The 16119-nt window shown below is 44.9% G+C and overlaps 1 protein-coding gene across 1 annotated transcript in view; it reads right to left on the reverse strand.

Moving 5' to 3' along the window:
- Positions 1-402: 402 nt before the first annotated feature.
- The window catches only part of LOC142656984 (vitamin D3 hydroxylase-associated protein-like), a 41514-nt gene continuing 25797 nt past the window's right edge, over positions 403-16119 (reverse strand). Inside the window, exons 2-8 of the mRNA XM_075832035.1 lie at positions 15605-15718; positions 10539-10682; positions 6060-6193; positions 5485-5691; positions 1272-1312; positions 951-1075; positions 403-627 (exon numbers count right to left, since the gene is read on the reverse strand). Of these exons, the coding sequence (XP_075688150.1) occupies positions 403-627; positions 951-1075; positions 1272-1312; positions 5485-5691; positions 6060-6193; positions 10539-10682; positions 15605-15718 (990 nt within the window). The remainder of the gene's footprint in view (positions 628-950; positions 1076-1271; positions 1313-5484; positions 5692-6059; positions 6194-10538; positions 10683-15604; positions 15719-16119) is intronic.

The raw sequence follows: 16119 nt of genomic DNA on the forward strand, positions 1-16119 counted from the left end.
CCCATTAAGTGAAAATTGGAGATAAAGGAAGACGTTTCAGCGCCAAAAATAAAGTGCGGCGCTGTTAGATGCTAGAACGTTGGCCAACAACATGCCAGAAACTCTGGAGATATCTCACGAGAAGCCACAGAGGGTGAATGTAGAGCGGACACCGCAGAAGTGACCAGATCCCTGACCTGACTACGACCCCCCGCAGACCATGGACTTCACCATTAAGGCTGCAGATCAGCAGGCGGCACCAAACCTTCCACCTGATCCAACACCATTCTTAAGTCTATGGGGCGCTGGACAGTGCGACACTAGGATCCCCTCCCCCTATATATCTACCAACAGCAAATCTGATTTACATTGTGACCCTAAAATCCAGAGATAACATTGATGAGGATGATGACGATATGACAGTCATTGTAATGTCCTCCAGAGAAGGGTCTTGTAGAAGAATTTGCCTGATCTAGGATTTTGTCCCCACATCACAGTCACCACCATAGATATCAGCAGCACCTTGTGTCCTGCTTCCTCCAGCAAGGTCTTGGTCTCCTGCACGGCTCGTCTCATGCTTGGGTGTGGGAGGAAATATCCATCTGTGTCATAGAAGCCAATGGTCAGACGCCTTCTGCTGTTATAAATCTGTGACAACAGGACAAAGTCAGGAGCCGACAACAGCAAATATTACAGAGAGACGTACAGGAAGGGCAGTACACCCGGTATAGCAGAGCTCAGTAGGAGACGCCCATAGTGACTGTTAATCATGTGACTGAGCAGCGCCCCCAGTGGTAGTTGGGAATAACAGGACATAGTGTGTGTGGATATATATATATATCCACACACACACACACACACACACACACACACACACACACACACACACACACACACACACACACACACGTGACTAGTAGTACATACTCCCTTGCTGAAGCATAGCCGAGAAGGTATGCGGAGCCTGGTACCTCATCATTGAATGGGACAGGCGGTACAGTGGGGTCGAGCTTGAACAGGTCATCACACAGAATGGCTTTCATAAACAAGGCCAAGCTGTCCACGTCTCGTGCCATCGGACCCGGCATAGACACCGCTGAAAGCACAAAACCACAGTCACATTGGAAATACTGGGAATAGCGGTCACATGATGAAACGGATAAATAATATGATGTGTTACAGGGGGACGTATGGATAAGTGGCTGAATCACCCAACACACCCGTCATTCTACAGATTATACATATGTAATATACAGGGAAAGACACTGGGAGACATCGGCAAAATTACAAACCTGACTTCATCCCACTGACAGGAGAGAGGACTCCAAGATCACTAGAATACAAAGAGAAGAAGGTCAGATCAGAAGAAGCAGATAGAAGAAAAAGGAGGCGAAGAAGAAAGAAAAATAATAAGGAGACGGAGAAAGAGGAAGAAGGAAGAAGAAGCGGAAGAAGAAGAAAGAAGAGGAAGAAGGAGGACGAAGAAGAAGAAAGAATAGGAAGAAGGAGGAAGAAGAAGAAAGAATAGGAAGAAGAAGGAGGAAGAAGAAAGAAGAGGAAGAAGAAGAAAGAAGAGGAAGAAGGAGGACGAAGAAGAAGAAAGAATAGGAAGAAGGAGGAAGAAGAAGAAAGAATAGGAAGAAGAAGGAGGAAGAAGAAAGAAGACGAAGAAGGAGGAAGAAGAAGAAAGAAGAGGAAGAAGAAGAAAGAAGAGGAAGAAGGAGAAGTAGAAAGAAGAAGAAAAAGGAGGCGAAGGAGAAAGAAGAAAATAAGGAGGTGAAGGAGAAAGAAGGCGAAGAAGAAAGAAAAATAAGGAGACGAAGAAAGAAGAAGAAAAAAGAAGGAGGAGGAAGAAGAAAGTAGAGGAAGAAGGAGGAAGAAGACGAAAGAAGTGGAAGAAGGAGGAAGAAGAAAGAAGAGGAAGAAGAAGGAGGAAGGAGAAAGAAGAAGAAAACGGAGAAAGAAGAAAAAGGAGGCTAAGGGGAAAGGAGAAGATGAAGTAGAAAGAAGAAGGACAGAGAAGAAAAGAAAAAGGAGAAAGAAGAAAAAAGGAGAAGAAAAGAGAAGAAAAAGAAAGAGAAAGAAGGAGAAAGAATAGGAAGAAGGAGGAAGAAAAAGGAGAAAGAAAAAGAAGGAGGCTAAGGAGAAAGGAGAAGGCGAAGTAGAAAAAAGGAGAAAGAAGAAAAAAAGGAGAAGGAAAAAGAAGAAAAAAAGGAGAAGGAAAAAGAAAGAGAAGGAGAAAGAAGCCGAAAAAAGGAATAAGACGTAATAATTATAGAAACAGGAAGGAAAATAAGGGGTTAAGATGGTGAGATGAAGAAAAAGTAGGAGAGGACAATGGGGAAGATGTAGAAGGAGGAGACGACAAAGAAGCAGAAATACGGGATGCCTGGTGAAGACCTCTGTCCGAGGTTGAATCACGTTACTTCGCTCTTTTATTTGTGGTTTTTTGTCTAGCCAATAAATAATTGAGGATGATTCAGCCTTTCGAGTGAAATGTAATGTTTATTCTACGGCAGCTTAGACTTCAGGATGTGAAGTGATTTTCTTTTATCTCCACATTGACAGCGTGGTGAATATACGGATGTCGCCATCTTTATCTTGACTCTGATAACTTTCTGCAATGTGATATACACCACAAAAGCCATTGAAAAGTCAAGATAAGGGATCTAGCCACTATGTATTTAATGTGTTACGTCAAGATAAAGACGGCTACATCTGTACATGGTCCGTTTCCTAAAACAGCAGCCAAAAAAATCTTCCTTGAGTCAGACTTGAAGAGGCTGTCACCACATTATAAGTGGCCTATATTGTACATGATGTGACCTGCGCTGTAATGTAGATAACAGTGGTCCTAGTAATAAAGAGGCTGTCACCAGATTATAAGTGGCCTATCTTGTGCATGATGTGATCGGCGCTGTAAGGTAGATAAGTGTTTTTTATTTAGAAAAATTATCATTTTTGACAGAGTTATGACCTATTTTAGCTTTATGCTTATGAGTTTCTCAATGGACAACTGGGCGTGTTTTACTATATGTTTTACTATGACTCCAATTACAGCACCGATCACATTATGTAGGAGACAGGGCACTTATAATCTGGTGACAGAGCCTCTTTATTACTAGGACCACTGTTATCTACATTACAGCGCCGATCACATCATGTACAATATAGGCCACTTATAATGTGGTGACAGAGCCTCTTTATTACTAGGACCACTGTTCTCTACATTACAGCACTGATCACATTATGTAGGAGGAAGGACACTTATAATGTGGTGACAGCCTCTTTATTACTAGGACCACTGTTCTCTACATTACAGCGCCGATCACATTATGTAGGAGACAGGGCACTTATAATCTGGTGACAGCCTCTTTATTACTAGGACCACTGTTATCTACATTACAGCGCCGATCACATCATGTACAATATAGGCCACTTATAATGTGGTGACAGAGCCTCTTTATTACTAGGACCACTGTTCTCTACATTACAGCACTGATCACATTATGTAGGAGGAAGGACACTTATAATGTGGTGACAGCCTCTTTATTACTAGGACCACTGTTCTCTACATTACAGCGCCGATCACATTATGTAGGAGACAGGGCACTTATAATCTGGTGACAGCCTCTTTATTACTAGGACCACTGTTATCTACATTACAGCACTGATCACATTATGTAGGAGATAGGCCACTTATAATCTGGTGACAGCCTCTTTATTACTAGGACCACTGTTCTCTACATTACAGCGCCGATCACATTATGTAGGAGACAGGGCACTTATAATCTGGTGACAGCCTCTTTATTGCTAGGACCACTGTTCTCTACATTACAGCGCCGATCACATTATGTAAGAGATAGGGGGGCACTTATAATGTGGTGACAGAGACTCTTTAACACTTCTATCTTCAGCAGCCCCATAGAAATGAATAGAGCGGTGGCCGAGCACACGTATGTAAAATGATGGATCGGCCATGTACGAGGACAACCTTGTATCTTCATTTATTCCTGACAATGCTAATACTATGTGAGAAGGACATTGATGCCTCAGGTCCGGGCGGTAGTGTATATGGTAATACAGGATTACGTGGTGTAAGACCGAGATATCTTCTCATGTTCTTCTTACCATATTAGTACATTGGAAGTTAAAATTGGGATCCAATGTATGTCTAAGGACCTTTGTAATATATAAGCAGCACAAAAATCTATTGTGGGGGGACAAAACATTGGGGGGTGCTAACAGATGGTCCCTCTCTCTCATGATGACTCTACAACACCTCGGACCCTCGCCCATGAAGAGCATGCTTTTCTGGAATCCACTGTCTTAACCATTTTTTGTCAATTTGCTGCGTCTTCTATTTTTTGTGTGCATTAAAGACTTTTGCTTTTATTGAAGATTCTGCATATTTTTCCTCTCGCACATTTCTTATCACAAATGAAGGATTGCGGAAATATATTGGCGAGCCTGATATTTAACAGCGTACTACGAGTCCATTCCTATGGAGCTCCAAGGAATGGCAAGGTAAGCCCATTCCCGTGATCAGTGACCGATCAGATATTTATCACCTGTCCTATGGACAGGTAATAAATATGGATTATGGGAAAACACCTTTAAGCACAACCAAATCAGATGAGCTGTATTACCACAAGCCTGGCCTTGGTTTCTTTTATGTATTACTGACGATATTACCTTAGAGGAGTGCCATCCTTCTGTTTGTGGAAGGAAGAGGAGGAAGAAGAAAAAGGAAGAAGAGGAGGAGAAGGAAGAAGAGAAAAGAGAAGAAGAGGAGAAGGAAGAAGAGAAAGAAGAAGAAGAAGAGGAAGAATGAGGAAGAGGGGAAGAAGGAGGAAGTGGAACAAGAGGAAGAAGGAGTAAGAAGAAGAGGAGGAAGAGAAGGAGGAAGAAGTGGAGGAGGAAGAAGAGGAAGGAGGAAAAAGAAGAGGAGGAAGAAAAAGGAAGAAGAGGAGGAAGAAGAAGGAGCAGGAGGAGGAAGAAGAGGAGGAAGAAGAAGAAGGGGAAGAAGAAAAAGATGAAGAAGAGGAGGAAGAAGAGGAGGAGTAGAAAGAAGAAGAGGAGGAAGAAGAGGGGAAGAAGAGGAAGAGAAGGAAGGATGAGGAAGAAGGAGGAAGAAGAACAAGAAGAGGAGGAGGAGGAAGAAGAAGGGGAAGAAGAGGAGGAAGTAGAAGTATAGTGACGTAAGTGATAATGGAGCTGCTACTGCTGCCTCTTCTTTCACACAACATGTAGAGGAACCACTAGTAGAGAAAGAAGAGGAGGAAGAATAAGGAAGAAGAAGAAGGGGAAGAAGAAGTGGACGAGGGAGAAGAAGAGGAAGAATAAGAAGAGGAGGAAGAAGAAGTAGAAGTATAGTGACATAAGTGATGATGGAGCTACTGCTGCGTCTTCTTTCACACAACATGTAGAGGAATCGCTATGGGTTGGGGGTAGGCGGTTATATCATTCCTCAGTTACTACTTCCTAGTCATCTCCACTACTTACCTCATTCTGTACCCAGATGGCTTCAGTCCGCAGATCCCACAGAAACTGGATGGCATCCGGATACTTCCCAGGACATCAGTGCCCACACCAAGGATCGCTCCACCCCCTGCGATCAGAGCCCCTTCCCCGCCGCTGGAGCCTCCGCAGGTCTTCTTATGATTGTGGGGGTTCAGGGTCTGTCCGAAAATGGAATTACTGCAGTCAAAGCTGTAAAAGGAGACAGACAGTGATTACCATGCTCATCCCGAGCATCAAACTGTAGGTTTATCAAAGCCAATATTCTGAAACCTGAGAGCTAACAGGAAACCAGCAGAATTATGACTGCAGCACTGGCGGTGAGTGGAGTATAAGATATGATATAACAACAGAATTGTGTCTGCTGCTCTGTCGGTGAAAGGAGTATTCGACATGATGTAACAGCAGCATTGTGTCTGCAGCTCTGGCGGTGAGTGGAGTATACCACATGATGTATCTCAGGATCAGCAGCACAGGGTGAGGTACAGTATTGTACACAGTTACCCTGCGATATCTGGAGGGTCAGGAGTGAGGCTGCAGAACAGACTTCATGCTCTTACTTAATCGTGGATTGTGGGATGTTGGTCCTCACGAAGGGGATAGCACCCTGCTTCTTCAGCACCTGGACAAGAACGCTGTCCTCCGCTTCTTCCACCCCTAGAAAGTGGACGAGACCGCAGTGCGAGTTGTGCCCCTGTGCCAAGACAAAATCCTATTTATAGGGGAGTAGATCACACATAGGATAAAGGACCCACAAGTGTCACAAATCCAGGAGGACACACCCAGACCTGAGGACGTGACCAGCAGTCCTCTCCTCCATCCTACCAAGAAGGAGCAACGTCAGGACTCCAAACCTGCTGCAATAATGTCCCGAAGATCCCACTAGTTCTATTATTTGGCGATAATGTTAACCTCTAGGCTGGGAGAACAACGGTCACAATCGTGTTCTGATCCAGGAATCATCCATTATTCTACAATATGTGATTACCGGGCGCCGAAACTTCATCAATATGATGCCTTCTGGTCTGTAACGTGAGGGCACCAGGAGGAGAATCTCCGAGAAACCAGACGGAAAACTATATAGGCACTGTCTGGGCAGAGCATGGCACTCCAGGCTATGTAGTATGCATTATGGATCTAAGGGATGGCACCGACTGGACCCTGTAGACACCGACTGGACCCTGTAGGCACCGACTGGACCCTGTAGGCACCGACTGGACCCTGTAGTCACCGACTGGACCCTGTAGTCACCGACTGGACCCTGTAGGCACCGACTGGACCCTGTAGTCACCGACTGGACCCTGTAGGCACCGACTGGACCCTGTAGTCACCGACTGGACCCTGTAGTCACCGACTGGACCCTGTAGTCACCGACTGGACTCTGTAGTCACTGACTGGACCCTGTAGGCACCGACTGGACCCTGTAGTCACTGACTGGACCCTGTAGTCACTGACTGGACCCTGTACTCACTGACTGGAAACTGAATTACATTTATCAACCTTTGTACGCCAGTTTTCTGATGTAGAAATGTCACAAAAGGGAACAAAAGTCGCAATTTACGGACTACCCCCTCCCCATCTGATAGTTTAAAAGATAAATACATACTCCCTTCAGCCCTCCCGTCTGGGCCCCCTCAGCATGCCGCGACTTAGACAAGGTCCTGACACCGGGCAGTATGAAGACGACGTATGTGACACAGCCCGACGCTGCCCAGCATCAGGACCTTGTATGAGCTGCGGCATGCTGAGGGACCCGGAGAGGTGAGGGGAGAATGTATTTATTTTTATTTTTTGTCCAATTGGGGAAGGAAACAGATGGTGCATGGCCAGTGAGAAGATGGGACAGATTTAATAAGAGGCGTGCTCGTCTTCATAATCTGTCACATCTCACTCCGCGGAGCAGAAATCTAAGACTGAAAATTAAATACATACTCCCCTTACCTCTCCGGGTCCCTCAGCAGAAAATGGAAGGCAAAAAATATGACAGTGCACCAAAAATGCACCAGAATTTGGGCACAAAAAAACTGGTGTAAACGCAGCCGATTAATAGGTGGAAGAAGGAAAAATGTCTAGAAAGATGCGGCAACCGCCACTGGGACCAACTGGACGCTGCCTGATCTAAGTATTAATGAATCTGCCCGACTAAGCGGGCACCGGGACTATGACAATGTATGACATAAGTTTTATCATAGTGACGTGTATGGCTGCTGCTAGGCTGGAGTCATGGCTGACATCTATTCATAATGGCGTATATTACACAGGTCAGAACGGTGTTGGCGAGATATACGCCAAATTTATTTTAAGGGCACACACCTCTAATTGGCGCATTTTGTACTCACTGGAAAAAGATCTTTCTACACCTTCTATGAGCAGAATTAGATTTGCGCCATTTCTCCTCACTCCACTCAATAAACGACTTCACTTGGGTGACAACAGAAACTTTACTCGTCTATTTTCAAAATTGACAACGGAGTCGAAAACTCGCACAAATCCATAAGTTTAGTGCCACATCCAATGCAACATTTAAAAAGTTGCGTTTCACAACAAGAAATTACGTAAATACATTGATAAATAAACCCGATGTCTGAAACATTTGCTGTATTGCTCTTTATTTTACTCCTTAGCGCCCCCTATCCCTGGATATACAGATAGGTCCGGAATTATTTGGACAGTGACACAAGTTTTAGCATTTTAGCTTTTTACCAAAACATATTGAATATCCAGTTATATAATGAAGTGCAGACTCCCAGCTTTAATTTGAGGGTATTCACATCCTAATTTGAGGAAGGGGTTTAGGACTTACAGCTCTTTAATATGGAGCTGCCTCTTTTTCAAGAGACCAAAGGTGATTGGACAATTATCTCGCAAGCTATTTAATGGGCTATTCCCTTGTTAATCCATCATCTGTTAAGCAGTAAAAGGTCTGGAGTTGATTCCAGGTGCAACATTTGCATTTGGAAGCTGTTGCTGTTAACCCACAACATGAGGTCAGAAGAGCTCTCAATGCAAGTGACACCGACCATCGTTAGGCAGAAAATCCATCAGAGAGAAACACAAATGTCAGGAGCGGCCAAATCAACAGTCTGGTACATTCTGGTAACAATAAGAGGGCACTGGTGATCACGTGAACTCCAAAAGGCCTGGACGTCCACGGAAGACAGCAGTGGTGGATGATCGCAGGATCCTGTCCATGGTGAAGAAAAACCCATCACAACATCTACCCAAGTGAAGACTCTCCTGGAAGTAGGAGGATCAGTATCTAAGTCTCCCATAAAGAGAAGACTACATGAGAGCAAATACAGAGGGTTCACCACAAGGTGCCAACCAATAATCAGCCGCAAAAATAGAAAGACCAAATTAGACTTTACCAAACAACATGTAAAGAAGCGAAACTAAGATCAACCTGGACCAGAATGATGGGAGAAGAAAGTACGGAGAAAGCTGGGAACGGTTCATGACCCGAAGCCACCACATCCTCTGTAACACATGGTGGGAGCAGTGTAATGGCACGGTGGGGGCAGGGTGATGGCATGGTGGAGGCAGTGTGATGGCATGGTGGAAGCAGTGTGATGGCATGGTAGAGGCAGTGTGATGGCATGGTAGAGGCAGTGTGATGGCATGGTGGAGGCAGTGTGATGGCATGGTAGAGGCAGTGTGATGGCATGGTAGAGGCAGTGTGATGGCATGGTGGAGGCAGTGTGTTGGCATGGTGGGGGCAGTGTGATGACATGGTGGGGGCAGTGTGATGGCATGGTGGAGGCAGTGTGATGGCATGGTGGAGGCAGTGTGATGACATGGTGGAGGCAGTGTGATGGCATGGTGGGGGCAGTGTGATGACATGGTGGTGTGGTGTGATGACATGGTGGAGGCAGTGTGATGGCATGGTGGAGGCAGTGTGATGGCATGGTGGGGCGGTGTGATGACATGGTGGAGGCAGTGTGATGGCATGGTGGGGGCAGTGTGATGGCGTGGTGAGGGTGGTGTGATGGCGTGGAGGGGGCGGTGTGATGGCGTGGAGGGGGCGGTATGATGGCGTGGTGGGGGCAGTGTGATGGCATGGTGGGGTTGGTGTGATGGCATGGTCGGGGCGGGGTGATGGCACGGTGGGGGCAGTGTGATGGCATGGGCAAGCATGGCTGCCTGGCACAGGATCACTAGTGTTTATTGATGATGTGACTGGAAAGAGAAGCAGTCGGATGAATTCTGAAGTGTTCAGGGAATTACTTTCTGCTCAGATTCCACCACACGCAGCAGGTGATTGGACGTCGCTTCACAGGACAGATGACAATGACCCAGAACATCCTGCGAAAGCCGCCCAGGAGTTTATAAGGAAAGAAGTGGCATTTTCTGCAATGGCCGAGTCACCAGATCTCACCCCGATCCAGCATTACACCCCCCGATACAGCATTTCCCCCCGATCCAGCATTTCACGCTGATCCAGCATTTCACCCGCTGAAGACAAAACGTAAGGCAGAAAGACCCCCAAACAAGCGACAAGTGAAGACGCTGCAGTAACGGCCGAGCAAAGGAGGAAACCAGCGTGTGGTGATGTCCAGGGGTCCAGACTTCCGGCCGTCATTGCTGCACAGGATTCTACACAAAGTATTAAAAAAACATTTTATTTCTGGGAATGTTCATTTCTCCAATTACTTTTGAGCCCCTGGATTGAGGCGGCGGTGTAGAAAAATGGCGGCAATTCCTAAACGTTTCACAGGAGATTTTTGTCCAACCCCAAGAATTAAACCTGAAAGTCTAAACTTCAATTGTATCTCAGATGTTTCATGTCAATTCAACGTGGAGGCAGCAAAACCCGAACCATGAAGATCGTGTCACTGCCCAAATAATTCCGGACCTCACTGTAAGATTATTGTGGGGTCTAAGTAAACCTTCTGTCTGGTGGAATCTACTATGACCCCATAGACGGCGCAGGTCTGTATGTATCAGTACCGTTTTTCTGTGTAATGTGTCTCGGAGCCCCAGAGGATGGGGGAGGGGGTGCTGGAATGGCCAGTATATGTAATGTAGAGTGGAGTATGAACCTTATATCCAGCATTTTCCTTCAGGGAGATGGGCACCCCATAGAGAAGACCTTTCTCCTGCTGCTTCTTCACCTCCTGCACCTGCGCCTCACACTCAGCCACAAAGTCGATCAAGCAGTTCACTTCCTTTGTCACCTCTAAAGCCTTAATGAGATAAAGAAGGAGTCAGGAGGAGTCAGGAAAGGTCATGGACACTTCGTATAGAAAAAAATGTTTGTATATATGTTAGCGGTTACCTGAAATGAAAAGGCATTGCATTGAACTTTAGGCTACAATCTTTTCTATTCTTTTCCAGACCCCCGAATATGCCGTTTGCAACCTGCACCTAGTTTCAGACTTTTATCCTGTGGCTGTGTCCTCCCAATAATGCATGCTGGATGTAAGGTCAGTATATTCAGGATGCTGCTGCCTTCACTAGCTCTCATGGATCAGCACAGATTCATCCCTGTACTGCTTTCTCGCTACACTGACAGCTTGTGTGATTCCCGCTCCTTCTCTACACTCTTAGGGTATGTGCGCACACAAACTCAGAAACGTCTGAAAATACGCAGCTGGTTCAAGGGTAAACAAGTCCTGATTTTCAGAAGTTTTTTAAATAAAAATTGTGTATTTCGTGGCGTTTTTAACGACCGTTTTTGGAGCTGTTTTTCTTTAGAGTCAATAAAAAAATGGCTCCAAAAATGGCTCAAGAAGTTACATACACTTCTTTTTCGCGGCCGTTTCTTTACACAGCCGTTTTGAAAAACGGCCGCGTAAAAATCGGCAAGTCGGAACAGAACACCGTTTTCCCATTGAAATCAATGGGCAGATGTTTGGAGGCGTTCTGCTTCCGATTTTTCACCCGTTTTCCGGGATGTTTACGGCCCAAAAATGGCTGAAAACACTCTGTGTGAACATACCCTTATACTGTCAGCCAGTGTGATTCCCTCTCCTCCCTAAATTCTGATATTGACAGCCGGTGTGATCTTCTCCCTATCTACACATGGATACGGACTGCCTACGAGATTCTCCATCACTGCCTTTTGTGCTTTCCTTTTATCTACTCTATATACATCTGCTGCCTTTAACCTCCACTAGGGGAGCTCAGGAGCTTATTGCATGCATAGACAAATAGTAAACCAAAATAGAGTACAGTCTGCAATAAGCTCTGCCTAGTGGTGGCTGCAGGCAGCAGAAAGTTATCATGTAACTCTATGGGAGCTGTATATATCTGTATGTAGTGAGCTCCCTCTACTGGTGATGGCAGGCAGCAGAAAGTTATCATGTTACTCTTTGGGAGTTGTATATATCTGTATGTAATGAGCTTCCCCTAGTGGTGACGGCAGGCAGCAGAATGTTATCATGTAACTCTATGGGAGCTGTATATATATATGTATGTAGTGAGTTCCCCTAGTGGTGGCTGCAGGCAGCAGAATGTTATCATATAACTTTATGGGTGATGTATATATCTGTATTTTGTGAGCTCTCCCTACTGGTGGCTGCAGGCAGTAGAATGTTATCATGCAACTCTATGGGAGCTGTATATATCTGTATGTAGTAAGCTCCCCTAGTGGTGGCTGCAGGCCGCGGAAAGTTATCATGTAACTCTATGGGAGCTGTATATATCTGTATTTTGTGAGCTCTCCCTAGTGGTGACTGCAGGCTGTAGAATGTTATCATGTAACTCTATGGGAGCTGTATATATCTGTATGTAGTGAGCGCCTCCTAGTGGTGACTGCAGGCAGCAGAATATCATCATGTAACTCTATAGGAGCTTTATATATCTGTATGTAGTTAGCTCCCTATAGTGGTGACTGCAGGCTTCAGAATGTTATCATGTAACTCTATGGGAGCTCTATATATCTGTATGTAGACAGCTCCCCTAGTGGTGGCTGCAGGCAGCAGAAAGTTATCTTGTAACTTTATGGGTGCTGTATAAATCTGTATATTGTGAGCTCTCCCTAGTGGTGACTGCAGGCTGTAGAATGTTGTCATGCAACTCTATGGGAGCTGTATATATCTGTATGTAGTGAGCTCCCCCTAGTGGTGACTGCAGGCGGCAGAATATCATCATGTACCTCTATAGGAGCTTTATATATCTGTATGTAGTTAGCTCCCCATAGTGGTGACTGCAGGCTTCAGAATGTTATCATGTAACTCTATGGGAGCTGTATATATCTGTATGTAGACAGCTCCCCTAGTGGTGGCTGCAGGTAGCAGAAAGTTATCATGTAACTTTATGGGTGCTGTATATATCTGTATATTGTGAGCTCTCCCTAGTGGTGACTGCAGGCTGTAGAATGTTATCATGCAACTCTATGGGAGCTGTATATATCTGTATGTAGTGAGCTCCTCCTAGTGGTGACTGCAGGCAGCAGAATATCATCATGTAACAGTATGGGAGCTGTATATATCTGTATGTAGTGAGCTCCCCCTAGTGGTGACTGTAGGTAGCAGAATGTTATCATGTAACTCTATGGGAGCTGTATATATCTATATAAAGTGAGCTCCCCCTAGTGACTGCAGACAACAGAACGTTATCGTGTAACTCTATGGGAGCTGTATATATCTGTATGTAGTGAGAACCCTCTAGTGGTGACTGCAGGCACCAGAATATTATCATGTAACTCTATGGGAGCTGTATATATCTGTATTTAGTGAGCTCCCTTCAGTGTTGACTGCAGACAGCAGAATGTTATCATGTAACTCTATGGGAGCTGTATATATCTGTATGTAGTGATCTCGTCCTATTGGGCAGCAGAATGTTATCATGTAACTCTAAGGGTGCTGTATATATCTGTATGTAGTGAGCTCCCCAAGTGGTGACTGCAGACAGCAGAATGTTATCATGTAACTCTATGGGAGCTGTATGTATCTGTATGTAATGAGCTCTCCCTAGTGGTGTATGCAGGCAGGCAAATAGTATCATGTAACTCTATGGGAGCTGTATAGATCTGTATGTAGTGAGCTCTCCCTAGTGGTGACTGCAGGCAGCAGAATATCATCATGTAACTCTATAGGAGCTTTATATATCTGTATGTAGTGAGCGCTCCATAGTGGTGACTGCAGGCAGCAAAATGTTATCATGTAACTCTATGGGAGCTGTATATATCTGTATGTAAAGAGCTCCCCCAGTGGTGGCTGCAGGCAGCAGAAAGTTATCATGTAACTCTCTGGGAGCTGTATATATCTGTATGTAATGAGCTCCCACTAGTGGTGTATGCAGGCAGTAGAATGTTATCATGTAACTCTACGGGAGATGTATATGTCTGTATGTAGTGAGCTCCCTCTAGTGGTGATGGCAGGCAGCAGAATGTTATCATGTAACTCTATGGGGGCTGTATATATCTGTATGTAGTGAGCTCCCACTAGTGGTGTATGCAGGCAGCAGAATGTTATCATGTAACTCTATGGGAGCTGTATATATCTGTATTTAGTGAGCTCCCTTCAGTGTTGACTGCAGACAGCAGAATGTTATCATGTAACTCTATGGGAGCTGTATATATCTGTATGTAGTGAGCTCCCCCTATTGGGCAGCAGAATGTTATCATGTAACTCTATGGGAGCTGTATATATCTGTATGTAGTGAGCTCCCACTAGTGGTGTATGCAGGCAGCAGAATGTTATCATGTAACTCTATGGGAGCTGTATATATCTGTATGTAATGAGCTCCCCCTAGTGGTGTATGCAGGCAGGCAAATAGTATCATGTAACTCTATGGGAGCTGTATATATCTGTATGTAGTGAGCTCTCCCTAGTGGTGACTGCAGGCTGTAGAATGTTAACGTGTAACTCTATAGGAGCTTTATATATCTGTATGTAGTTAGCTCCCCATAGTGGTGACTGCAGGCAGCAAAATGTTATCATGTAACTCTATGGGAGATGTATATATCTGTATATAGTGAGCTCCCTCTAGTGGTGATGGCAGGCAGCAGAATGTTATCATGTAACTCTATGTGAGCTGTATATGTCTGTATGTAGTGAGCTCCCTCTAGTGGTGGCTGCAGGCAGCAGAATGTTATCATGTAACTCTATGGGAGCTGTATATATCTGTATGTAGTGAGCTCCCCCTAGTGGTGATAGCAGGCAGCAGAATGTTATCATGCAAGGCTATGTTCAAATTGCGTAATTTAGAAGTTAAAAATAAAAAAGACGCATAATATGAGTCAAAACCACATTTTTTAATTATTACATGTATTTTGATGGGGTTTTTTTTTGTACACTTTCTTTTTTGTGTCTTTGCTTCCTATTGAATTTAATGGAATACCTGACGTGTAAATCGGGGAAAGAATTGACATGACCCATTGACGTCAATGCAAATCTTTTGACAGACCTTTCTTAACTCATACTTGGCACGTAAAACGCAGTGTGAACAAGGCCTAGATAGGTCTCTGCAGGCATTTGGATTCTGAGGGTATGTTCACACACTGAGCCAAAAACGTCTGAAAATACGGAGCTGTTTTCAAGGGAAAACAGCACCTGATTTTCAGAAGTTTTTTGAGCAACTCACGTTTTTCGCTGCATTTTTCGCGCCGTTTTCACGCCGTTTGGAGCTGTTTTCAATAGAGTCTATGAGAAAACGGCTCCAAAAACGTCCCAAGAAGTGTCCTGCACATAATGTATATAAGTGTCCTGCACTTCTTTTGACGAGGCTGTAATTTTACGTGTCGTCTTTTGACAGCTGTCAAACGACGACGCGTAAATGACAGGTCGTCGGCACAGTACGTCGGCAAACCCATTCAAATGAATGGGCAGATGTTTGCCGACGTATTGGAGCCGTATTTTCAGGCATAAATCGAGGCATAATACGCCTCGTTTACGCCTGAAAATAGGTCGTGTGAACCCAGCCTGAAGCAGAAAACCTAAAACAATCTGATAATAAAAGGTGGAGATTCACTTTAAAGTTGTTGTCCAGCTGAAAATCAGTCTTGTTTCCTTCTCACACAGCTGAGGGTGTGTTACAATGTAACAGTGTGCAAAATCTATCAGAAAAAAGGAAAAACTTCCCACTAGACAATGATGAAGCTTTATCTATAGAAGACGAGACCTTTCACTGAGAATGGGGGGCGGCCACGCATCGTCCTCACCTTTTCCATATACACATGGAGCACAGTCTCGGGGCTCAGCGATCCTTTCTTCAACTGCTCCACCAGCTCCACCAGAGGGAGGGAAAGGATCCGGCCGGAGTCAACGTCCCCATGCTGCAATAATACAAGCAGTCCAAGATGAAGAAGATACATCACAGGAGACCCTCCCTCCACAACTAGAACATAAATATGGGGGTCCGGAGATGGGGGATTATTGATGGGATTCAGCTGAGAGCACTGGAATAGTGGAACTGGGGTCTGCAAAGACACTGAGTGACCGCCAGACAGGACCCGGCCTATTGAATACACAACCTGCAGTAAAGTGGGAGGAATTTGATTTTAATCCACAGAAGATGAAAACAAATAACTGAAAAACTATTCCCACCCCTCAGGAAAGCACTTCATGGCGGCTGCTCTGGAGTCTGGACTTTGGCGAGTCTATATGGAAGTCGCATTGCTGCACTCTGTGCCGCCATATGGTGCCTTCGAACAGCTACATCATAGATGGATATAGA

This window comes from Rhinoderma darwinii, chromosome 7, assembly GCF_050947455.1.
Source record: "Rhinoderma darwinii isolate aRhiDar2 chromosome 7, aRhiDar2.hap1, whole genome shotgun sequence".
NCBI lineage: Eukaryota > Metazoa > Chordata > Amphibia > Anura > Rhinodermatidae > Rhinoderma > Rhinoderma darwinii.